General features: G+C 45.8%; 1 protein-coding gene across 1 annotated transcript; it reads left to right on the forward strand.

The window, feature by feature from the left end:
* Window positions 1-1,316: 1,316 nt before the first annotated feature.
* cyp1c1 (cytochrome P450, family 1, subfamily C, polypeptide 1) lies at window positions 1,317-7,776 on the forward strand. The gene is made up of 3 exons (XM_080012038.1): window positions 1,317-2,892; window positions 4,980-5,046; window positions 5,261-7,776. The coding sequence occupies exons 1-3, from the start codon at window positions 1,330-1,332 to the stop codon at window positions 6,844-6,846; spliced, it is 3,216 nt and encodes a 1,071-aa protein (XP_079868164.1). The 5' UTR covers window positions 1,317-1,329; the 3' UTR covers window positions 6,847-7,776.
* Window positions 7,777-26,745: the final 18,969 nt, after the last annotated feature.

Genomic DNA, 26,745 nt, shown 5'->3' on the forward strand with positions numbered 1-26,745 from the left:
TAAATCTCGACACGCACAGTCCATTCCAGACACAGTGGGATGCATGAGACAGATGAAAAACACAGTAAAATATTTATTTTACAGGACAGTGTGGTTAAAACGTGGAAATTATGGGGAAATGAAAGAGTCGTGCGTGCTTTGAGCATGACGTCACTGTTCCCTTACATTCATGTATTTTTCATTCACTCGTTCATTAGTTTGTTTATCCGTTTGTTTATCATAGTGATTTACGACACCATTCCAACTTCTTGTCCTGCCGTGACTGGACCATAGCGTGGCAACACTAATTATAGGTTTAACACATAGCCTATCAAAGCTACTGAGTCACAACGAAAATATGCGAATGAGTAAAAATAATATTAAATTGACGGTTTAACATTTCCCACAGCAGATTGGAAAAATATTCTATAATTAAACAAGAAGTGCCATTTCCGAAAGTCCCTTGTAAAGTAGCTGCAATGCACTGTTTTAGAAAGTGTCACTGTTTCCAGTCTAATTCGTGGACAAATTGGTTCACACATTTACCTTTAAAATTTCTCACCATTTTGTGGATGGGGAAATAAATTTGAGTTTCTTTAATTTTGCATTTCAAAATCTTTATACAGATTTGTGACATGCAGCATTCATTTGTGGTTGGAGCAATATTATTTGTGTTTTTTGTTTTGCAATTAAAAAAAATCTTAATACTGATTTGTGGATTGTAGTATTTATTTGTAATTGCTGACATATATGTTGCATGTTTGTGCTTTATTAAAAAAATCGTAATGCGTGTTTGTGAATTGTAGTATTTAATTTATCTTTTGCAATTTGTATTTTTATTTATTTCGTTATATATATTAGTCAATTGTGACACAGAATTCCTTTCATATTTTCTGAATTACCCTCCGTCCTGCTGTGTTCTGAGAAATCCGAGGTCCCCTGAACGCACCTTCCCCCAGTCCGCCTGGGACTCCAGCACCAACACAATGGGAGGAGTATGAAAGTTGCACTGAGCCCTGCCCACCCACTGCAAACATATAAGGAGCTGGAGAGACGCAAAAGCAGGCACTAAAGCCCTAAATCTCCCAGAAAACACTAACTAAAGACAACAAATTGATCCTGATTTATTGCATCAATTACATTATTTTCATGGAGTCTTGAAATTATCAGAAAGAATGGCCTCACTAGCAATTAGTGCAGTGATTTGGTTTTTTTTTCTCACCTAATGGTTCTTTCCCAAAGTAGTCAATAACAAAGTGTACTGATTTTTTTATTTTTTTATTTCTTTATTTTTTATTTTGATATACTCTTCTTTTTTTTTTGTGGAAAGCCAAACAGAAAGAAAAAAAAATGTCACTGGACAGTGATTGTGGTATGAAGGGCAGCAGCATCATCAAGGAATGGAGCGGACAGGTCCAACCTGCTCTCATCACCTCGCTGGTTTTCCTCTTCTGTCTGGAAGCCTGCCTGTGGGTCAGGAACCTCACGCTCAAGAGGAGACTACCTGGACCCTTCGCCTGGCCTGTGGTGGGCAACGCCATGCAGCTGGGCCAGATGCCGCACATCACCTTCTCCAGGCTGGCCAAGAAATACGGCAACGTGTATCAGATCCGACTCGGCTCCAATGACATTGTGGTTCTCAACGGGGACAAGGCGATACGGCAGGCTCTGATACAGCACAGCACAGAGTTTGCCGGCAGACCCAACTTTGTGTCTTTTCAGATGATTTCGGGAGGCCGGAGCATGACTTTCACTAATTACAGCAAGCAGTGGAAAATGCACAGGAAAATTGCTCAGTCTAGCATCAGAGCCTTCTCCTCTGCAAACAGTCAGACCAAGAAAGCCTTTGAGAAGCATGTCACAGCGGAGGCAATGGAACTGGTGCAGAAATTACTTCGCCAGAGCACCGATGGACGGTATTTTGATCCCTCTTACGAGTTCACAGTAGCCGCTGCCAACGTCATTTGTGCCTTGTGCTTCGGAAAGCGATACGGACACGATGACATCGAGTTCAGGACGCTGCTGACACAGTTGAACAAGTTTGGAGAGACAGTGGGGGCTGGCAGCCTGGTGGACGTCATGCCCTGGCTCCAGTCCTTCCCTAATCCGGTCCGCAGTGTGTACACTAACTTCAAACACATCAACGCAGAGTTCTACGCGTACGTGAAAGATAAAGTGGTGCAGCACAGAGAGACATACGACCCCGACGTGACCCGGGACATAAGCGACGCCATCATCAACGTGATCGAGCACCAGAAGGACAGCGGCCTGAGCAAGGAATTTGTGGAGGGAACGGTCACGGATCTGATCGGAGCCGGTCAAGACACCGTGTCCACCAACCTGCAGTGGATTCTGCTCCTCCTGATGAAATACCCGGACATTCAGACCAAGCTGCATGACCTCTTGGACAAGGTGGTGGGACAGGACAGGCTCCCGTCCATCGAGGACAGAAGCAGCCTGGCGTACTTGGACGCTTTCCTTTACGAGACCATGCGCTTCACCAGCTTCGTCCCCATCACCATCCCTCACTCCACCACGGCGGACGTCACCATCGAAGACCTGTACATCCCCAAAGACACGGTGGTCTTCATAAACCAGTGGTCGGTCAACCACGACCCCCTGAAGTGGAAGGACCCGCACATATTTGACCCCTCGCGCTTCCTCGATGACAACGGAGCCCTCGACAAGGACATGACCAACGGCATCATGATCTTTTCCACGGGCAAAAGGCGCTGTATCGGCGACCAGATTGCCAAGGTAGAAATCTTTTTATTCACAGCCGTCTTGCTGCACCAGTGCAGCTTTGAGAGTAATCCCTCTGAGCCCCTGACTTTTGACTGTTCTTATGGGCTCACGCTGAGGCCACTCCAGTCCAGCGTCAACGCCAAGCTCAGAGGGAAGCTGCTGGGCTTGGTCTCACCAGCCTGAGCCCCATGTCCCAATGTTGTGACTCCTGGCCAGCAAAGACTCAATGCTTTCCCACCAATGACATTAAACAGTGAGTATTAGTCACCCTGCACCAAAATGTTGTTACTAAAACATTTCTATATTTATTATTTAATGAATTTATACACAGTGAATTATGTATTATATTGCTGTTGGTGTAGGTTGGGTAACATAATTATGATAAGCTATATATATATTTTGATGGAATATAAAGAGATCAAATACAAGGATTGGGCACTGATGTACTACATGAAGAGGAAAATCCTCTTTTTGTCCTCAAAAAAATTATCATTTACTTGATGATATTTATTCAGAATTGTGACTGTTTTAAAGTTGAATTTTGAGTTGTCGAATTATTTTATATAAACTATTCAGCATGAACATGTATGAGAGGCGCAGGAAATCGTAACACTCCTGGTATTTCAATATCAACTAACATGATTTGTAAGCCGTGTATGAAATGTTTTTGAACAAGTGTAAAAGTTATAAAGTTACTTGAAGCCTTTTTTTTTCTCTCTTCCTCTCTTCAATAGTCTCGAAAACAAAGGAATTACAAACAGATTTTTGTGTTGCTGAATCTTTCAGGTATTGCAGAATTCATATCAAATAAATTGATAATAATCACTATCTACTGTATTATGTTGGAAAATAAAATTTTAAAAGTCCCGGAGGAGCTGAGATGCTGAACAATGGAAATCTTTAACAGAGCAGAACTCGGGAAAAGGAGAGATAGAGCAGGTGTCCGAAAGTGCACATTTATCAATGCGTCACATCCCGTCATTTGTCAAATTCAGGGTTTTATTATGGGTGTAGGAGCGTGGAAATCATCTAAAGCGATGCAACAGCAGAAGCTTTTTTTTTTTTTTTGATTATTTTCGGTTTCCCCTCACGGCGCATTCTAAACAAGGATGTTTGTGGACATTACAGAGAAAGTTCAAGCTATATCAAAATGTTCTAACTTCTCTCAAAAGAGTTTGTATTCAGGAATCCTTTTTTTTTTTTCGTGCTCAAGAGTCGTCTCCCTCATGCCGACCAACTCAGCCCGTATTGAATGTTCGATTGTGTGGAAAAGGAAAAAAAAAAAAAAAAAAAGAATCATTGTAACGATCATGTTGTTATTGTCATCCATGTCTGGCCTTTGTGGTTGAGAAAATAAGCTATATCTGAAATAAAGCGTTGTTTTTAAAGAACTGCCACTCGTTTCTTTTATCTCCATATGACTAGCGTTACACTGTTTTTATCTTGATCAGTTTGACTTATATTACAACCACAAACACACACACACACACACACACACACACACACATACACACACACACACTCATAATAAAAGCAGAATGAAACATAATTGTGACAAAGTTGGTAAGCACCCCAAGCGTTGACTCATTCAACAGGAATACCTGATATGTAATAATACTTACTTCAAATTTTGAACTCAAATTCAAGTTTAAGCGCATCCACTGGACAATGTGTGAGAAACGCCGCGTGCCCACTGATTTGTTTTTGCACGGTCGGATTAAACGTGTGTGAGTTGCGGACTATGTTTATTTTTAAAATCCCTCATCGTGTACAAAGTCCCTCAATTCCGGAAAAGCGTCCGAATGTCACCGAGGCTCAAATTGAGTCTGTTTCATCACACAGACAACCACGCAAACCTTCATATTTAGGTTTAATATCAAGGTGATTTGGAATAATCAGTAACCCCAGCTCCCTCAAATTAAAATGAATATCAGATTTGTGGAGGGCATGCCATATATTCTCATACACCCGTGGTCATCTCTTGTGTTGACATTCCTCATAGACGTCAAACTTTTCATTTCTGGCAGCAGGGTCACTTAGGTAGCTGCCCCTCTCTCTGCTAATGCTGAAACTGACACTTGGCTGGAAAGGAGGCCTGAGTAGAATATGGGACTATAAGGTCTTCAGGCTGTGGTCACAATGGGAGGGGAGAGATAATAAAAAACCTTGGTCGCTGACCACTCCCACCATGGAGATACTTATAAGCGAGGGTGTTAAGGTTTGAATCTGCATTCTTCTAAAGTGGTCTTCTGAAGACGCACTGCACCATCGCTAAACCGCTCAACCTGACTGAGCCCTCCCCGCGAGCTGGCCCGGAGAAGCGTGGGGAGCGCGCGCTGAGAATCCCATTCCTCGCGTGGATTTTTATTTTTTTTTTCTCCACGCTCAACCGGTATACAGGACAAGCGACCATATAGCGTTCATTTTTCGATAGATTTGAAATAACATTGAGTCGCGACTTAAAATGGGCTGTTCTTAATAGCTTGCGTGGAGTGAAATTTACTTTTTCTTTCCATTGGATGAGCTGGATTATAAGAGGGAAACAACATGAGTCAGCTGGAAACTGAAGTGGGTATGAAGGGCAGCAGCATCGTCAAGGAATGGAGCGGACAGGTCCAACCTGCTCTGATCGCCTCGCTGGTTTTCCTCTTCTGTCTGGAAGCCTGCCTGTGGGTCAGGAACCTCACGCTCAAGAGGAGACTACCTGGACCCTTCGCCTGGCCGGTGGTGGGCAACGCCATGCAGCTGGGCCAGATGCCGCACATCACCTTCTCCAGGCTGGCCAAGAAATACGGCGACGTGTATCAGATCCGACTCGGCTCCAATGACATTGTGGTTCTCAACGGGGACAAGGCGATACGGCAGGCTCTGATACAGCACAGCACAGAGTTTGCGGGCAGACCCAACTTTGGGTCTTTCCAGGCTGTTGCAGGTGGAAACAGCATGGCTTTCAAAAGTTACAGCAAGCAGTGGAGGAGTCACAGGAAAATCGCTCAGTCAACGATCAGAGCCTTTTCATCGGCCAACAGTGAGACCAAGAAAGCCTTTGAGAAGCACATTGTGGCTGAGGCCACCGAACTAGTTGAAATCCTCCTTAAACTTAGTGCTGACGGACAGTATTTCAACCCTGGCCACGAGTTAACAGTAGCGGCTGCTAATGTTATGTGTGCTTTATGTTTTGGAAAACGTTACGGACACGACGATGTTGAGTTCAAAGCATTGTTGGGGAGGATGGATAAGTTTGGAGAGACTGTGGGGGCTGGCAGTTTAATAGATGTCATGCCCTGGCTCTGTTCCTTCCCCAATCCAGTCCGCACTCTCTACAGGGCTTTTCTAGACCTCAATCGTGAGTTCTTCAGCTTTGTCAGGACCAAGGTGGAGGAGCACCGGGAGACATTTGACCCCGACGTGACCCGGGACATGAGTGACGCCATCATCGGGGTGATTGACAAGGCTGAGGGCGACACCGGGCTGACAGAAGCCCACACCGAGGGGACTGTGACAGATCTGATTGGGGCGGGCTTGGACACCGTCTCGACGGCAGTTCATTGGATTCTCCTTCTGCTGACTAAATACCCCACAATCCAAACCAAACTGCAAGACCTGATCGACAAAGTGGTTGGACGCGACAGGCTGCCATCCGTTGACGACAGGGCCAGCCTTGCCTACCTAGAGGCCTTCATCTATGAGACCATGCGCTACACCAGCTTTGTCCCGGTCACCATACCCCATTCGACAACATCTGACGTAACCATCAATGGTCTCCTTATCCGTAAAGACACAGTGGTCTTCATCAATCAGTGGTCCGTCAATCATGACCCTCTGGTGTGGAAAGACCCACAGATCTTTGACCCCGCGCGCTTCCTTGACGAGAATGGCTCAATAAACAAGGACCTAACCAACAACATCATGATTTTCTCTGCGGGAAAGAGGCGATGTATTGGCGAGCAGATTGCCAAAGTGGAAATCTTTTTGTTCTTCGCCATACTCATTCACCAATGTAACTTTGAGAGGAATCCCAGTCAGGATCTCTCCTTGAACCACACGTATGGTTTAACGCTGAAGCCCTTAGACTACAAGATCTCAGCCAAAGCCAGAGGAGAGTTATGTATTGGCACATGAAAAGCCCTTAAACTTGTGTTGGATTTTCACAATTAATTATGCCATTACCACACTTATTCAGTACACTACATGGTATGTAGTACTAGATAAATATTTATGCTTTTTTATGACCATATTATATCTTATGTAATAAGCTTTTTATCAAATTAGACAATGAATGTTAATCTGAGCTTTTATGATCACATAATTGCTTCTTGTCTCGATGTGCCTGTAAATGTGATAAACATTTGGATTTACTGTGTTGTTCAAACATCAAATGTTGGCTTTAAGACTTTCACGTGTTAAAAATAAGATAGACCAATGATTTTTGTCGTTGAAAAATCTAAATCGTAAATCTTAATTTTACCTTCCAACAAGGGATGCTAGTAATTTGAACAAGCCCAACATGTCAGTGTTGACGTATGGGGAAAAAAAATGTATTTGAAGCTGTGATGTGGCTCAAAACCACAGTTTACACTCAGTTATGTATCGTAGTTATAGTATGTAAAGGGTCACATTTAGACACACCCGAGCGGCATATAAACTGGAGTCCAAGAATTCCTCCTTTCACTGTAAGGGCTTTGTTGACTGACTGCTGTTTTATTATTACTATTACATATATCACGCTATCACGCTGTGTCTGGTTGGTCCCTGTGGGATGAGCTGTCCTTATTAGTCCTCCCACACATGAATGTGTCAATTGAATTTTTATTCTCACTCATAGTGTTCATAAATTCAATCACACATAAAGCCACTGAACACGGGCCGCTTCCTTAATAGTAATAAACAAGTAACAAACAATGGTATAAATGGAATCCACCCATCTATGCCAATCTACTCTTATTCCTCCACACACGTATGGGTACAGTATGTTCTCAAATCAACTAATGTCAGCTCATTAAGTTTTGATCTTGTTTTAAAAAGATATGACTATTATTTGTTAGTCTTTATTGTGTTGTACTATATGCAGTATAATGCAACGATCTCAATAAATTAAGCAACATTTATTTTCTTTTCAATGATTAAAATGACTATTGACGTGTACTGTTTGACTGGTGCCCAGTATAATAAACACGTATTGCTTCAGACCGAGAGCTGAGGAGTGCAGGTGGAGGTCAAAGGGGTAATAATAGATCATGGTGTCTGGTCTGTGTGTGTGTGTGTGTGTGTGTGTGTGTGTGTGTGTTGTTGTGAAAGATTAATATGGGTAACCCGGCACTGTACGCTCCTGTTCCCCCAACTCGAGAAAACCAGACTCTGACGAAATACAAGGGCCGCAGAGGGCACTTAATATTTCAGAAGGGGCCGCGCTGTACTTTTGTCTGTCCTTTTGGGGGAAAACTCAGACTGAGATTCAGCAGTATTGGCGCCTTCCTCAGCGAGAGCCCACCTCATCAACCTCCCCAAACGACGGCTCGCGTAAGCCGCTGGCATCCGAGGACTTCAGGCGAAATATGAAATATTAAAAAAAAAAAATTACAATTCTCCCTCCAGTACCTTGTAGGCATACAAATGAAAGTCACGAAGGGCTTCTCTTATCTCCTAGAAAACCGGTCAACCAAGCACTTCCTCATACCAAAATACTCGCAAACATCACAAACCAAACAAGATTCGATATTTATCATCGCTCTCGGTATTCGTGGACTTGGACGGAATGTCGATTTTTTTTTCAGATAGCTTTAGTTTAACGTTCATGTCTCTTATCTCCCCAATACCCTGTTTTGTGTGGAGCCTCAGCGAGCTGCACCCGATGCCCTGCGCTGTTGGGCGGCGGTCCAAATCGCACCTTTGTGTGTTGGGTTGTTTTCACATGGGTTAACCCCGAGCCGGCTGGAGGCATTCTGTACCGTCTCCCTCTCTCTCTTTCTCTGTCTCTGTCTCTCGCCCTGACACCCCAAGGAACAAAGGGGGGGAGGGATGGAAGGTGGGGCCACCTGACCTCCCCAGCGTTAGTTTTAGCACTGCATCATTTCCAGAACGTACAAATCCTCCCCGCTCAAAGACTCCCGTTCACCTTCAGCCGCCCGCCCTCGCTCACCCCCCAGCACGCCCCCAAGGCCCTACCGCTGAGAAGTAAGCAAGCATTTAACTTTCCTTTTTTTTTTTTTTTTTTTCCTTCCTCCCCTCCCTTTTTTTTTTTTTTTTTTTTTAAGCTGCGACTTCTGCACATTTTGCACGTACAGAGTCGAGGAGCAACCTCCCCATATGTTCCTTCTGCGCGCCTCGGTCTCAGCCACCATCCGGCACGACTCAGCGCTTTGACAGGCGAGCAGTAATCACTGTTTGTTAGATGAGGCCGTAACCATAGTAAAATAGAAGTTAGGCGCAAGAGGCGCGGGGGAAGACAAATGCAATTCGTAGAGAAAAAAAAAAAAAAAAAAAAAAAAAAACCTGAAAGCTCCGTTCCACTGTCCGGCGGTGTCTGTTAAAATACAGTGGAACATTGTGTCTAAGTGTTGGCTGGACCGGCCCGGCTGGTTTCATTCAGCTAGTCTTTCCTATAACACCACCAGACTGACCACAACTACTCTACAAAATACAACATGTAGCTGACAAATATCTGTGCGTGTACTCTTAACTCCCCCCAAACTACATAGCCATGAATCATCGGCCATTATTTTGCAAGCTATTTTGACTAAGTACCCCTAGAAAATTCAGTTTTGAGTAGGACGCGACAGCGGTATTGGCATTCGCGGGGAGAGGAGAAGAACCACAGATAAGAAAAACGATTATTAAATGAGTACCTAAATGGGGTGACGTTACCAAAGTGAAATAACAAAGTGAAATAACAGAGATAAATCGAATCTAATCGTAGAGCATTTAGCCACTCTGTCTCGAAAGACGGAGCTCTCACTAATACGTCCGACGGTCCCGCCAAAAAACCGTTGGCGCGAGGCTTAAAGCTCTTCCACGTCTTTGAAGGGAAGGTCAGTCCATCACTCGTCCCAATGCGCCGCCACCTACAAAGACTTTAATTGTGTCCAACCCCAAATGGAAAGAGTTGTAATTTTGTATTCTAATTTAATATAATGTATTCCAGAGTTGTGTCTGTGTGATGTTCCACTGGGTCCCTGTTGGTTAGCCCCAAAATATGTTTCCGCTTTCTGTAAAAACCCCTCTTAGAATTATGTCATGACCATAAACCCTGAGCGGGGCTCACTCGCTGTACAGTGTTGTTCCAGTTGACATAACAATCCGGTTCTGTGCCACTTTCATGTTTTTCGGGTTGCCCCGACGCAGACGGTATGTACTCAAACAAAGCGCTTCGATGCATTCCGGCACACAGGTTTAGTTTTGGAACATGACTTCACATGGGGGCTTTTTCAATTTCAACAATTATCGGAATCATTATTACAGGGCGGGCATGTTTAGAACTCTCGTCGTCCGTTCCGGGCTTTTGCGCTTTGGCGTGATGGAAAAGACCTTTATAATACAATGCGCGACACGTTGCGCTATTCCATCGACCGCATTTTCTTTCCGTGTAGCAGACAATTATTTTTTTCAGGATCTCAAAAGAGGAGATGGACGTGGCTGGCTGTGAGAAAACCACGAGCATGTGGTCTTTGTGCATGCGTGTGAGCCCTGGATATCCCCTCACATGTCGTTCTGTCATGGCCGTAACATTTCTCCGCCGTGAGGTGGTCCTGTTGGGTTTGATGGACACGCTGTGAAAATTAGTCCTGACTCTGTTTTTCAGACTGTTTTCCGGCATCTCCGGGCACTCTGGACTTCCACTTGCGCTCTTTTAATGCGTTGTCAAAACACGTTAACCCCGACTCCGATCCTTTCGTTTTTTTTTGGGGGGGGGGGGGGGGGGGGGCGACTTCCTCGTGGAATGCCTAAACTGAGAACCTTGCGCATAAAGACAGAAGAGGTAGAGGCTCGGCCGTGTCAAAATTCACGTCGCTTTGGACCCTGACCGGGTCACAAGCCGCGTAAGTTTATCCCAAACAAAACAAACAGGACACCTTCTTTTATTGCCACCTATGTCGAGCAAATTGCGTGTCTAATTTTCCCTCAGAAGTGATTCGATACTCTACTTCGAAGTAGTCGTGGGGGACCTGCCTTTTTCCCCGGCGCTTCACGCCGGGTCACACGCTCTGGAATCGACCGTAAACCATGTGCGGCGTCTGGTGATAGCGTGTCAAACAGTCCCGGCGGACCCCTCCGGTCGCTCAGACGCCGGCTGCCACTCCCCAGCGCCGCCTTCCAGAGGGAAGACGGGCCCGGGCGTCTGGAGGAAGCTCGATCTGTTATGATTTAGAACGGGAGAAAAAATAAATGGCGATATTGCGGCGTGTATTTGCTCAAGTAACAGGAGACGGATGGAAAAGCCGGACGGTGTCCTCTCCCACGTTATGCAGGAGATAAAGGAGGAGAGCGAACGCCGCGGATAGTTAACCCTCTGACCCGAGCTCAGAGTGTGGCACGGGCCGTGAGGGACGGTTCCCAGCCGCCGAGACGCACAGGGCAAGGAAAGGTTTTCGAGTAAAAGCACTGGTGAAAAAGGTATGAACTCAGAGGTTAAAGAAAAGGAATTCTCTAATAATAACCTTAGTAAGAGTGATCGTTAATATAAAGCTATCCAGACATGGAGACGTGAAAATATATATATTTTTTGGCAGGGATCTTATTGGATTGTTACAGGATCTGGATCAAGCAGTCCCTGTGGGGTAGATGCAAAATTGTAATAGTCCTATTAATTAAAAAGCATCATGTCACCAGTATTTCAGACACACTGTCAGTAATTGCCAGCATTGCTACACAATAATGAGTGAAACGGGAGGAAGCGTGTCCCCCATGGAGATCACCTCTATTAACTTGTCTTTCTATTTCAAGGATTTGCCAATGGATACGGGCAGGAAATCCATCGTAACCCTGTCTCACTTCCTTTACAGAGATGCCACAGGCTCCCGAATCAGACAATGTTGTTTTGTCTCCTCCTGGCCATGCTGGAAGCCAGACCAAAACAATTTAGCAATAAGCTATTTGCGTTCGTAAGGATTCATTTTCAGTTGTTTTTACATTCCTCTTTTGTAGTGGCTTGTGACTGCTCGTGTCTGAATTTCCCGGTCGATCCGAGTATAACTTTTGCCCGAGTCTGACCGCTCTAAAAATACTTTGCTTTTGTTTAAGGCACGGTACATATTGGCCGATTTAGACGTGTTTGACACGGGACGTTGTGGGCTGGAGGAGGTGGCGCAGTCGGCCATGATGTTATTATGAAGTGCAATGAGGCGCCGGTTTGAACAAAAGTGGCTTCAGACAAATTGTTTTCACTTGCAAGAAAATAAGAAATAGAGGAAGGAAAATGACAAACAACAATACAATTCATTAAAAGCACAATCCATCCCATAAATTGATTCATTTCCCATCACAAAAATTGGCGTAAAATGTCGGTTTGAATGAACCCATCATAAAAATTAAAAGGCAACAGAAACACAGGGTTAGGCCTCATATCCCCAATAAAAACAACAACATATTTTTTCACAAGAAGACAGAGCTCCCCGTCTTCAGTATGCCTTCCATTTAAATTTGTCTCGCAAAAACAAACAAAAAAAAAAACAAAAAAAACCCACAGACTCCCAGTCTGGGAAACTAAGCCACAGGTCTGTTTAAAATTTCATCACCGACACATCAAGGATGACTGCACCAGCAGGTTGCTGATGAATGTTTACACTGCGTCGGCAGAAGAAGTCCGTATCTGGATTTAAATTCCGACTATACGCGGATACGCACGCACGCACGCCTGCACACACACTCTCAGACTGCAGACGCGCTGTGGCCCATGGTTTATTTATGGCTCATTAGCTTCATGACAGCACCGCACACTCGTGCCATGGGGAGTCCTGCTCATCCACAAACAGTTGACATGCACCCGAGGTCAATGCGCAGCTGGTTGTTTGTCTTTTGTCTGTCGGTTTGTCTCCGTGTCTTTGGGACAGACAGTCGCTGCCAAGGTTTTTACCATAGGTGCCATTTAGGATGGAGAGAAGCTTGCCGAGGCCGCGCTCGTGCAGATCGTAAAGAGGACCAGCGTGGGGATGAAGGGCTGTGACTGACCCGGGGTTCCGCCAACAACGTTTACACGGCCTGCCCGGCATTAGGAGGATTTGATCTGAAGTTCCCATCTCTCACGTGCCAGCCCACCGATGGAATGGAGGGGGGTTGGACGAACCGTCAAGGAGGGCGACAGAACCGGAAGCTGAACATGTTTGAGGAATGGTCGAAACGTGTGAGAGGAATGGTGTCGACCAGGTCTTCCGGGGAGAGTTGGTTTGGCGGTGTCATTGCTGTGGAATTCAGGGGGCTCTCCTCCATGCCAGCGCCACGCTTTGAGAGAGCGGCATGTTGACTTGGGTGTAAAGCCACGCAAGGCAACCAGTGAAAACAAACACCTATAACAGAATTAGATCTTTGCAGGGTGATCTCATCATATTACGTAAGAGGGCCGCGCCTCGTGCCAGAGCCTGGGATGGAGAGCAGGGGAGCGCTTCAGGTGCATGCCGCTGAGCACGCAGCTCTCCGTCTCGGAGGCAGTTGGCCGAGTTTGTTCGACTTGATTACCCCAACAAAAAGCACATACTGGGCGGGATGGCGGGCTTAGTCTATCAATGCGCAGTATACGAAACACCAAAAAAAATCCAACAGAATCAATTCAGCTGTCTATCATCACGGCCTGGGACTACGGAGAGACTGCATCTCTCACTGAACCACGGAGAGGTCTTCTCACCATGGCATTTCTAACAAACACTAGTTTGTGCAAATGTACCAGTTCCAGCTTAACCCAACTCTCAGCCACTGTAATACCTCCGAAAATACAGTATGTGATCCCCAGCATTAAATCCTTGTATTGATAGATTTGATCCAAATTTAGGTATTTAATGTCACTAAAAGGCTGGTTAACATACTTGCTCCAGCCTGAGGCCAGGTAACTTTGCCTAATTTGGGGGAATCAACTTCTATACAGAATATTGACATCTTGATGTTTTTGTTTTTGTCTATAAGCACTTTGCATCCCGTTTTGATGCTTTGGCCAGTTTTGACCACAAAGGAAAATGGGTCTTTATGATCTACCTAGTATAAAGTCTCTCTATCTCTCTCTCATACACACATTGCTCTCACCACAAACATAAAGACCATCCGCTTTCATTTGAACTACAGGTAGGCTGCACACTGACATAAAAAGGTCCTACTCACCATCTACATTACATTACATTTAGTCATTTAGCAGACGCTTTTATCCAAAGCGACTTACAATTGTTCAAGGACCGACGGACGCAGCCATCAGGAGCAATTAGTGGTTAAGTGTCTTGCTCAAGGACACTACAGCATGCTAGCAGGAGGAGCCTGGGATCAAACCAGCAACCTTTGGATCACTAGACCACCAGCTCTACCTCCTGAGCTACCATCCCCAACATCCCCCCATCATCTACTCAGTCAGTCACAAGCAATTGTCAGAAGAGGAACATGAGCCGAAGGTTTTCAGTCAATGAAGCGCTCGCTCTAATCTTAGACAGTGATAATGACAGTGAAATAGAGGAGGAGGCGTCCGAAACTGAGGACAATGTTGAAAAATAGACACAGGTTTTTATCGGCTCCAGCTCAAATCGGCTCGGACGTGAACAAGACACGAAGCGCATTGAAGTTCCGGAGACTGGCATATAAAAAGACAGGAATATCTGTGTATCATTCGACCATTACATATCCAATTTAGAATCGTGGGCTCCGTGGGGACCGCTCCGTGGGGACCGCTCCGTGGGGACCGCTCCGTGGGGACCGCTCCGTGGGGACCGCTCCGTGGGGACCGCTCCGTGGGGACCGCTCCGTGGGGACCGCTCCATGGGGACCGCTCCATGGGGACCACAGCGGAGAACCCCATGCACCCTGCCGGGCTCCGAGCCACTCCGGCAGAGCAGCACTCTCTCCTGGCAATGCGAAAGGTGTCAATCGCCTATTTTAAGCTAAATTTGGTATAAAATGGTATTATTGTGCCAAATTTGCCCCTCATCAAATGCAAGACAAACATTATATGTGTAAGTTACTAAAAACATGCCAACAAATCAAAAAATACATGCACATTATGACCATCATGGTCAGTTTGATGAATAATTGGTGCATATTGTGTGCTTTGTAATGAAAAAAAGAGTAGTGCAATGTCTGGGGAAACCTGTCCTAAGTGGACAAAAAACTGAAATATCTGGTCAAGTTTGTAATGATAGTTAGTGGCATGATGATCATTTAAAAGAATTACTTTTTTTAGGAGGTTGAATATCCATATATCACAATTTTGAGGTGACCTTTATAGCACCGGCCATTTCTGGCCGAATCACAATTAATTGGTTAAACATTGAAACATAATACAAGGGTTAAGATTATGATAAATTACCTGATTCAGAGTTGCAAAAGTGTGATGGAGGATTAATCATTATTTTCCTCTCGTTGCGCCGGTGGTCCCACAATGTGAGCTCGAAAATGGAAAAGCAATAGTTTATGAAAATAAAGTAAGGTATCTGGTGACAGTGGGAAACCCAGCACGCAGGCACACTGGGGGTGTAAAAAGCTCCTCGGCCAAGAATGGAAACCATTGGCCATTGTGGAATTATATGATTACAACAATTTCATTATGTTGCCGCTTTTTTTTGCGTCGTTTTGTCTGAAAAGGGGAAAAGCAGCGCATGAGAAAAAAAAAAAAAAAGTCCTCAGCACAGCGACAGGGGACGGCTGCTGAATTCTGGGACACGGTTGGAAAAAAGGACAATGTCTTCAACATGTCTACATGATGGGATTGTTTTGTCACGTCGGGGGAGCAACTCAAAGGCTATAATTTGAAGCGTCGGGTCGGGGGTATAGGGTCGGGGGGCGAAGTGTAGAGACACAAGGTGGCTCAGCTTCCCCTACACACCGTCACCTTTCCCGTGATCAGGAACGCAGAAGCCGGAGAAGCGTCCAGAACACCCTCCGCCCTCCACCCCCAACCCCCCGCAGTCTGCCGAGCGGCCCCCTGTTGCAGCCGGCAGAGCGAGGGAGACAGGAGTCAGGGTGTCTGCTCCAATTCTCCGAGCCTGGATCACATAGCGGTGGAGAAGCCATTAAGAGAGGCCTGGACTTTGGCTGACTCCCCCGGCAGTGTAGGCCCCTTTCACTCCCCTCATCAAACCCCCCCCCCCCCCCCCAACACCAACATCACCACCACCACCGCTGCCGCTACCACCACCACCACCACCTCCATCTCCATCTCCATCTCCAACAATTCTACCCCCGCAAACCTCCCACCCCAACAGGCTTCCAACCCCCTGCTAGCCGGGCAGCCAGGAGGCAAGATGTACGGCCCCACCGCCACCGGCACCACCGCAACCACCAAGGTAGTACTGGTCTTCCCCGCCAGCAAAAACAAGACCTTCTGCTACCTCACTCTCTCTCTCTCTCTCTATCTCTCTCTTTTTTTCAATGCCCCCCTCTTCCCCTCTTGGCAACGCACGTCGCCCTGCATCACAGTGGTCAGAAAACTGCCAGAAGCCATTGCCAACAGCTACACTCCTTTTTTTCCTCCATTGTACGCTCCTTGTTCAAAAAGTGATTTACTTTACCCAAGATAAATTAACATGAATAGGGGGGCCCGCTGGTTTGAGAAGGAAATATGTATTCCTTGAGATACGTTGCCGTGTACGTAGCTGAGCAGAACACTTGTTATATTTATTGTTGTTACGTTGGGAAACTGGAAATAACACAGACTGCAGAATAGCTGAAGTTCACCACATGTTTGAAAGCAGAAAGGGCCGCTCCACCGGACGGCTTGATACGTCCCAGGCGGTTTCACTTGAAATATGGTTAGAACCTAAACACATCTCGCTGTGAGTACACACTTGGAAGCAAAACATGCCTTACACATCTACACCGTCTTACTATACTTATAAAGATATCCATTACATTGACTGGCATTGACTTAGAAGGGCCCTGCCCACCGCTCACTGCCCCCACAGCCTTTGCTAAACCCGGGCCAGTGTAAGGCTATCCTTGTCACCCACGCCAAATCCTGAAGCTCATTATCTTACTTTATACCTCCGAATAAATGTACTCCTCACCCGGATAGAACAACAACAACAACACATAAACACCATCACGGGCCCAGGGAAACGGTTTATGGTGGGGGGGAAAATCTCGGCATCCTCCAACCTCCCAAGAGTTTATCGCTACAGCCTTTAATCTTTACATGAGTTTAACCACCACTCCCAACCCATCATTAGTTCAGCATCATGACTTTTAAGGGCTACAAATTTGACAGGCTTTTATATCCAGTGAGTAGGTTTCCCTTTAAAGGCAAGTAGAAGCACTTACAAATCAGCTCGGTGCCTAACTATAGCTTACTGTAAAACGCGATACGTTCGGCACATGTAACCCCCCCCCTCCGGCTCGCCGCGGGTCTGCTCACCAAGCGCCGGCGCTGACCCACTCGATTGTAGCCGAGCTCGGATGTGCGCTGACGTAATGGACACATCTGTACTTCAGGTCGAGAGGGAACATGTGGATCTGCGAGCGTGCGCAGGGACCGGTGCCGCTCCTTCCCTCCCACCGCCCCCCCCACCTTCAACCGTGAGCGGACCAGCTGAGAAAACACTACTCGCAACACACAGCACCCTGGGGAGCGGCGTTTTCCGAGATGGAGTCCCAGGGCACATATTCTCAGGCCGCTATTGGGGTCTGGGTGGACCCTGCGCTGACAGCGAGGGGGGTTCGGTGGCGCGGTAGTTCCTCCGCTGATTTACAATGAGACATCAACTCGCGGGGCGATCTGCAGGCACGGCTGCAAACAACTGGAGGTGTAAAGGTCGAAGGCGAGAGATGGAAGACGAAGGAAGTGCGGTCGCGCCGAGAGGAAATACCAGGCGGAACACTGAGTGATGCTGCGCGTTTATGTCCATCTGAGGTTTAAGGCAGATGTTTAAAAAATGATTAAACTGAAAAAGTAACCAAATTCATGTCACCGTATAGCGGTGTCACTATCAAAAAGTTAAATTGGTGGTTAGTTCTTGGCCGTTCATGTTAGTGGTGATGGAGAAAACTGATTTTATCCCAAGTGCTAAATCAAGGGAAGAACGGAAAAGTAGCAGTGGCCAGCACAACTCTCAGCAACGCCCTTGGCGAAAAAACACATATTCTCTTATGCTGAGACTGGACGTAAAGCAGAAAGCATTTTATTTCGTTCAAAACGTGTTAATTTGTCAGAGGTTGGCAAACCTTGTCGCCCGCTACACCGTCTTCAACTCACTTGTGTGACGATGCGATTGCACTGAAAATGACCCAACTGAGATTGATGCGGCTCCGTGAAGGCCAAGGACATTCATCACAGCGGCTAAAATAGCTGAACACAAGATGGGTTTGGTGCCAGCGCAAGGATGTGTGCAGCCAAAGCCACAAATTGAGCAGGCAGGGGTTTGCAGGGGGTTCGTGGAACGGGCCAAGGAAGAAATGTTGAGCTCGCGAGGGCGAAGGGGAGGAAAAAATCTTGGGGCATATTCCGCATTGGCAGCTCCCCGTCTCGGTAATGCAGGAATGGCGGACCAGCGGGAGAAATATGCAGAGTTTTGAAGAAGCTGGCAGCGCGGCCAACGATTGCCTTGCAAATTCCTGGAGGTTTTCGCTGGCACGCCTCTCAGCTTGGACGAGACCGAACAGCTCTGGGATGCCGCTCCGCCTGCCAGCGCCATCTGATGTGGTCAAAGAGTTGTTGATGAAAATGTTGTATGTGATTATCTGATATTTGTTTATGTTTTGCAGGACATTTTAAGGCCATATCAAAACAGAGCCATATCTGTATTTTTTGGGGCTTTATTTGTATTTTTTATTTTTTTATACAAAATAACATGAGCCAAGCCTCGCCGTCGCGGGAGGAGGGAGCGAGCAGCAACCCAATTTTCCGGGGGTAACTCATGGCATTTCTTTTTTTTCTTTTTTCTCCAGATAAGTGCTCGGGGGGGGGAGAGAGAGATAAACCTTCACATGTGGCGTGTTTTCTCACTGTCTCGGTCCCGGCCCGGGCTGCCAGAGACCGCAGTGTAATGGACTGGTACGAGGAGAAGTCGGGGAAGCAGAACCGAGCGACTTCACGGGGGGAACACGGAACATGCATGAAGGAAAATAATCGTCCCAAATGACCATGTTGACTTGGGGACAGAGTGTGCACTGAACTGGGAAGATGGCCAAGCCAAACAGCCCGAGGCCGGGGGGTTAAGGGACAAGAACATGGAAGGACGGTTGGGGGGTTGGGGGGGGGGGGTGATGCTAGACAGGGGCCATTACTGTGCAATAACGAGAATCTGAGAAGCCAGGAGGGAACCTGGGGCTTGTAGGACTATTTCCTCTGAGGAGGGATTCAGGGTCTGGTTGCACAGTGTACATGGAGCCACCTGTGTAATGGAGCTTAACTTGCAGTGCTCACACGCACACATGCACACACACACACACACACACACACACACACACACACACACACACACACATAGGTTTGTGCACTTCTATGCGCCATTACTGTTGGGTGGTTCCTCGTTCTCTGACTTCCCTCTCCAGCGCGCACACACACACACACACACACACACGCACACGGTGACCTCCCGGGTACTGTGTTCTGTACAGCAGTATGTACTGCCAAGTCACACAGCTTGAGCAACAGGGAGGTCCAGAAACCTAGAGGGAGATGTTACGTGACAAAGAGCAGACGTGCATTTGTGTGTGTGTGTGTGTGTGTGTGTGTGTGTGTGTGTGTGTGTGTGTGTCACGTCGGAGGCCAGGTGGAGATTTATTTATTTATTTTTTTAAACCTTCTTTCAAAGATACAGTATGTGTTTGCGTTTTCATGAATGTATGCCTGTGTACATTGAACGTTGCGTTAACTGAGAGTTTTGATACAAACCAAGGTGAAAATATACTATGCGGCACACAGGAACTGAACTGTCTTCCTTGAGGGTTCCACATTCCGCCCCTAATTCCTTCTGTACCGGGAAATAAATGTATAATCTAGACATGATTTAACATGATATAGGATTTACAGTAGTATTAAAAATTTGAGCGCCTTTCTTCAGTTCTGCTTTGAGTACAAGCAACACTTCTGATTAACATTTTACATCATAGTGTAATGGTGGTACTATCGCTATCACTCATTCTACAGACAGACAGACAGACAGAGAGATGGACAGACAGAGAGATAGATAGACAAGAAGATAGATAACTTTTCTCAATAGGTGCGCTGATTATTAAACTGGATCCCTCCAATCCCTATATGCAGGCATCAAGGCTTTTCCAGATGTTCGACCTTTCATGAAAAAATAACTTGGATAGTTTTGTTAAAAAACAAAATTAGGGTCCACCCACCTCCCAAATCCTAATTTAACCCCTGGCTTTAATAATATATACCTAAGTTTGTGCACGCTGGCAGAGCGGTGAACACAATGAGAGCGGCGGAGGAACATCTGATATCCATATGCTCATTTGGCCAAAACCATTTTAATCAAGTTGGCGGTTTATTGGGGCCTAAGTAGCTTACTATAAAACAGCAAATACAGCGAGAGGCACACAATGCTAACGTGTTTCTCCCTTTCTGTTCGACCGCACGCGACCGCCCAAACTCCTCGGCTCCTCCAGAGAGCGGACACACTTGAAGTGGCCCACTCCAACTCCAGAAGAAAGCGATGCCCCCCTCACCGTATCTCGTAGGAAGTCACTCATTAGGGGCCGCGGCTCCGCATCTCGTGTGTGAAATCACGATGGCAGAAAGGACGGCAAGGAGGAATTTGTTGGGTGTGTGTGTGTGTGTGTGTGTGTGTGTGTGTGCGTGTGTGCGCGAGGGGGGGGTGGAGGGCAGGGCCAGATCAGTGAAAGGCTGGATGAATGAAGGTGGCGGTGGTGGTGGTGATGGGGGCAGGGAGGAGAGCGCTGGGCCTCTGTGGCCCTGACCAAACAGTACAACAGCTCCCCTTTCCTGGAACGTCCCAGGACTACGCAGCATCGAGAAGAGCCACATGATGTGCTCACGTTCTATTAGGAACGTCGTGTTCACACACACACACACACACACACACACACATAGAGTTATACTGCCCAGAGCAATTTTTACGTCTTCAGACAACATTGATGGTTACAGTTGGCTCGTTTCCATGACAACGTCTTGAAGTGCTTGTGCTTCACGGTACCAGGGAGGGTCAAAGGCTCCCGAAAAATCGGTAGCAGGATGCAGTAGTAACACTACCTGTTGTAGACCTTACATTTGCGATCATCCAATGCCATCGATACAGTGAATGACCCAACAAAAATCGCCGACAATCTGCCTCAGTGCTCAATGTGGAACTCCCCCACCAACACGAACACGCCCGACTGCTTTGACCTCACACGGTGCTCATGGCAGGTGAGGACCGTCTGACCTACCGGCTTTTGGAACGCAACGCTGTCTGCGCTAAAGGGAGTATTTTGTTTTTCGAGATGAATAAATGTTGCTTCACAGAAAATAGGTAAGGAGGAGGAACGCCTGAGGAGAGGCGAAGATAAGAAAGGATCTTACCCTCGTTACTAATCCTGGGATGTGCTGGGATGTGAGGTGTGTCTGAGAGAAAGAATGACCCAGGAACCAGAACTGTTTGTGTGGTTTGGCTTCCTGGTGTGTGTGTGTGTGTGTGTGTGTGTGTGTGTGTGTGTGTGTGTGTGTGTGTGTGTGTGTGTGTGTGTGTGTGTGTGTGTGTGTGTGTGTGTGTGTGTGTGTGTGTGTGTGTGTGTGTGTGTGTGTGTGTCTCCGTGACCGTGTGCCCCAGTTAAAAATCTTGAAAAAAAAAAAAAAAAAAGGCGGCAAATTAGGAATTCGATAAGTGTCAGTGAGCTGTCGGTCTGGAACCCTGCAGCCTGCCGAGACCGCTCTCCATCTGAAAATGCGACTTGCAGATCCTCAGCGGACTGTATCATCTTGGAAAACCATAAGAGCTCTGTGTGTGCGTGTGTGTGTGTGTGTGTGTGTGTGTGTGTGTGTGTGTGTGTGTGTGTACCTGCCACAATGAGACACACATCCGCTGCATCGGACACGCTCAGCTGAGAGAGCTCCTTTTTAAAAAAGTCACACTTAAGGCTCATAACGCTGAACTGCTGGGTTTTTATGTGAGATCACTCACACAGAGTAGGCCTTTTCGGAAACTGTCATCCCTGGATGGAAGGGAACCCCCGAGGAGCCATATGGACCTGATCAGAGCCGGTAGTCGCATGACATCATTGTCACATAATTGACACTCCATCTCATCGCGCGCCGTCGGCCCGACTCGCCTCCCGTCTTGAGAGAACAAACAAATCTGGCAGCCATTTAACTCCTTCTTTTTATTGTTATTCACGTCGCCGTACCGTGGACCGCAAGTTTGCTCAATTGCGTATCCCGATACGTCTCCTGTTTTCAAGCAGACAGGACAAGACGTATACATACTTCCCAGAGGGTTTTCCAAATCCATTCACGGAAAAATCAAGTTAGCCCACGTTTTATGTCTTATGTTTCACGTCAGGGTCCTCGGCACGCTGGCAGCACGCTCGCTCAGGATGCACACTTCTTAATAAAACACTTACAGCCCTCGCATGTGATACAGTTTATCTCGGGGGACCATGGGAATGTGCAATTGCCCCGAAACGATTGGCCTGAAGAGAGGGTTTAGCCGAATATTTCGTCTGTTTGTTCTCGTCGAGCATGAGCGTGAGCACGAGCGCCCGTTCTTCAAAACCGTCACTGGGATATGATTCATCGTACTGTTATTATGGGCTCTGCGGTTCGTCTTATTTTTGTACTGTAAACCAAACCAAACCCCCCCCCCTCGGTGCTTCCGGATCGGGGACGTTCGTTCTGACGTCCTGTTGTTATTTATCGCGTGTTTATTGCGCAGGGTTTCGTCGCCGGCGTTGATTCATGAAAAGATTTCAGTTCCACATTGCTGATCATGCACTTGACACGTGAACGAGAGCCAGGCTTCTCTGCAAGCAAACAACCAAGACGGAACAGATAATTAAGAACATGACGATAAGACAGCGTCCGATGGTAAAGTTACTCAACACTTCCTGGGATCTGGTTTTCTTTACTGGTGTCTGCTTACCCTCCTCTGCCAATTTCTTTATCTACTCATTCTGCCACAAAGATTTACCATAATAATGGTGGATATAATGGTGTATGATTCTTTGGTGACCGTAATGAAATTACATTCATAATCAACATGAATAAGCAAATGGATTATTATTATTAGACAATGAAAACAAACAATAATAATAAAACAACAACTATAATATGTTATATATTTATAACAATAATAATTATTATCAGTATCATCATTATTATCATCATTATTATTATTATTATTATTGGCTTTAGCGGTAAGAACATTGTCTTTTATGAGTTGTACTAAAAACACACTGGGGAGCTTCAAACCAGCACAAACATCTCTCAGTGTGGGCGGGTGTGCTGTGCTACCCTCATATTCAAATATTAAAAATGTATTCAGATATTAAAACTGATTTGGCTCAAAGTAACTTGTTTTTTTTGGGGAGAGAACGGCTTTTACTCATGCTTGAGTAAATACACTTCTGAAGTAACAATATTTTTGCTCGAGCTTAATCTTTAAATACTGGACACAACTCTGTCTAGGACAACATCTTTTCAGATTTCCCATTGAATCCAGGCTTGTTATGAAAGACGTGGTGTTACATAAATGAGATGTTGCGATACACTCCTTGATAAAGATTAATTTACGAGATGATGGGACAAAAGAAAATGTGCAGTTTATTGGCAATTTCGAAATCGTGATAGCGCTGTTTCAAATCATTTTCTGAGCTTTCGCAATAAGTTTTGAGAGTTGAAATGAGACGTGTAGGGGCACTGAAGTAAAGCACAATTATAAGGGACAAAAGTTACTTTGCTCAGGTTTCCGGTCACTATGTGCAGCCTGAGGACATTTAAATATGCTCGTTGGTGTGATTCATAAAACGACACATGCACACGCACACACACACAAACACACACACACACACACTAAAACATCGTACTCTAGCCCTACTCCCCACCCCCCCAGGGCTCTGTGAGAACCTGCGAGTCCTGGGAAGAAATGGATTTTGCCTACATACAGTAGTTCAGCGGCGTGGTAATTCGTCTCAATGAAGGCGATGTAAGCTGATACGGAAGGTAGACCCGGCACCCAATCCATCACCGCAGGGCCCGGAGAACCTGCCCCGCTCCCAGTGCTCCCACAGTCCCACTCAGCCCGTCACACGCACCTCCCTGCGTCAGTCGCATGGGTGTTGGGATTCAAACATGTAACTTCGTGGCTCTCCCACGTTTCACCTGCTCCGATATTTTTTCTTCTCCAGATATTTCGCAGCGGAGTCGCACAGATGAGCTTTCGCAGAAGCCCCCCGTCTCGCCATGTCTGGCGGGATGAGGAAATAGTTATATTAAGAAAACTGAAAATTCTATTTCAAGCAGTTGCGGAAGAAGTGCTCGGAACATTTTACGTAAGGTAAAAGTACAAACGACTACAAAGTACCACATTGACATTTATACTTAGGTAAAAGGATATCAATGTTTGCTCTTAAATGTACTTAAAGTATCAAACGTGAAAGTACTTTTCACACCCGGAGCCTATAATACGGCATAAAGTACCTATTTTCTGCAGATGAGTGCTCATGCACATCCTATGATTCAAGAAAAAAGTATTGTTGGTTAGAGAGATGCAATCAGGTGCAGCAAAACGAACCTTTTGGGGGAAAAAAAAAAGACCAATTACACGCTAAGCTCTGTATTCTTCATCGCTTAAATGTCATATGAAGTGGATGAACCTGAAGAAAAACACGACCTCATCAAAACGCACGACTGCTTCGTCCACCCTCCACCGAGGTGCGTTCGCTCCTCACCTCAGGTACCAAAAAGGCGACCCCGGACTCCCAATGGATGAGCCCTGCAGGAAGTGGCTGCAGGGGCGGCAGGAAGTGTCCTGGTCGGGAGCATGTTTGGATAGAGCGTTCCCTGGCACCGGGGCACTCAGATAGAGTCCCGACGCTTTCCTGTTTTCTTTCCTCCAGTCATTAGGAAGAGATAAAACTGAAGAAGAGACACAGTCCGACGGAAACGCCCTTTCCTACTTCACACCGAGGACGACCCAGGGGGTCCGTCCTCGTTCTCCTCGCGGGCTGATCACATGCTGAAACACTGAGTCGTCACTTAATGAATAGATGCATTTAAGCGAAGGAAACGCGGTTGATTTCGCCATTTACGTGGCGCTTGACCTTTATACGAAAAATAAGCCCAAATAAACCATTCCTTCTATGCAGTAGAAGTCCAGTGCAGAAGTGTGAGTGACAGTGATTTTAAAAGCCAGTAGGTGGCAATGTTCTCAGCAGTGCAAACACCTAGTGTCTCTGTCTGGAAACTATCCGTTAGGATTATTGGGCTGTGTTTTATTCCAGGATGCCCTAAACGACGAGGCTCCCGTCACTAATCCAACGATATTGACGGATCACTTCGGAGCCCACGGGGGAAGTCAGGAGTGCATCAAATGCGTGTTGCACCGAACATAAACCCGTAAAATCCAAATATTTACATATATATTATTTTTTATTTTTTATTTTTATAACCGCATCAAATTCTCTGGCCGGTGTTTTGCGTTCACAAATAAAATTGTGGTTTCGGTCTGGAGTGAGTGCATCGAAGGCCGCGAGTTTCCTTCCTAATATTAAACTGAGATGAGCCGTCAAATGACTTCCCACAGAGCACGACACGCAGAGCTCAACTGAAACCCCCTTCTCCTCCTCCTCGGCATGACATTGATATTGCTGATTTTATCTCAGCCCCCCCACCGCCATTGTTTTTGTCTCTGGTTTTACATCTTTCATTTCCTTTCCATCACAACACGCATTCAAATGTATTATTTATTTATTTTTTTGCCACACTGAGTAGGAAATTAACAAATCTCTGAGAGGAAATTAGAGTTACACATGGTGAACACAACATGTTTGTTGTGGGTTCGTAATTCTGGTATTATTACGGCATTATATTATTTTTTTATATTATTTTTAGAGGAATTGTGTTTTAAGGCAAGTAAGTGCAGAGAGTCATTTCCAAACACTGCTCTGACAAATATACTTTCCCAGTATAACAATTAAAAATAACCGTTGAGCAAAGGTGTCGTGTCAAAAACGTCTTCCTCATGAAGTCTTATCAACAGAATTTTAGTTTGCGTCTGATCATGGCATTCTGTTCACTAAATTGGCATTCAGCCCTTTTCACACCACAGACAGGTTTGTTTTAAAGTGGCTATCCTTAAAACTGTCCGCGTTTAGTGGGTTATACACATATATGCGTGTATTTTTAAGAAGAAAGTCTCAATTTTCTTCCGAAGTTTCTTCTTTTCGCCCAAAGATGCTGTTCTTTTTCATGAATGTTCATCCAGATTGACAATTTACTGACCACTATGCAGGTTCATCAAATCCACCACGACTGCCTTTCGTGTCTTGCGCATGTCGGATCAGTGTATTCTTGCCGGGAAAGGCGGACCCCGCCACCACCCCTGGAAACAGCCCATAGAGGAGCCCGTGCATTACACATAGCAGTGGTTTGTTGTAAAGTGCCAGCTAAATAAAGTGTAAAATATGGAATTTTAAGACAAAATAATGTTATGGGACATCTCGATGAAGATGTTTAGACCAGACAAACATGGGGGAATTGATAAGATAGATAGATATTGAAGGAATAAGTAATAATAAAAGAAACTTGACCTAAAAATGACCGAAAAATATAAAAGAATGCTAATATATAATCAACTTAAAAACAATATATATAAAATAAAGAAATATAAACAAATTCAAACAACAACACATTACGTTTGACAGTTCCTGTCCCCCCATTTAAACCAACTCGATCAC

Source organism: Zeus faber, assembly GCF_960531495.2.
Source record: "Zeus faber genome assembly, chromosome: 13".
NCBI classification, from domain to species: domain Eukaryota; kingdom Metazoa; phylum Chordata; class Actinopteri; order Zeiformes; family Zeidae; genus Zeus; species Zeus faber.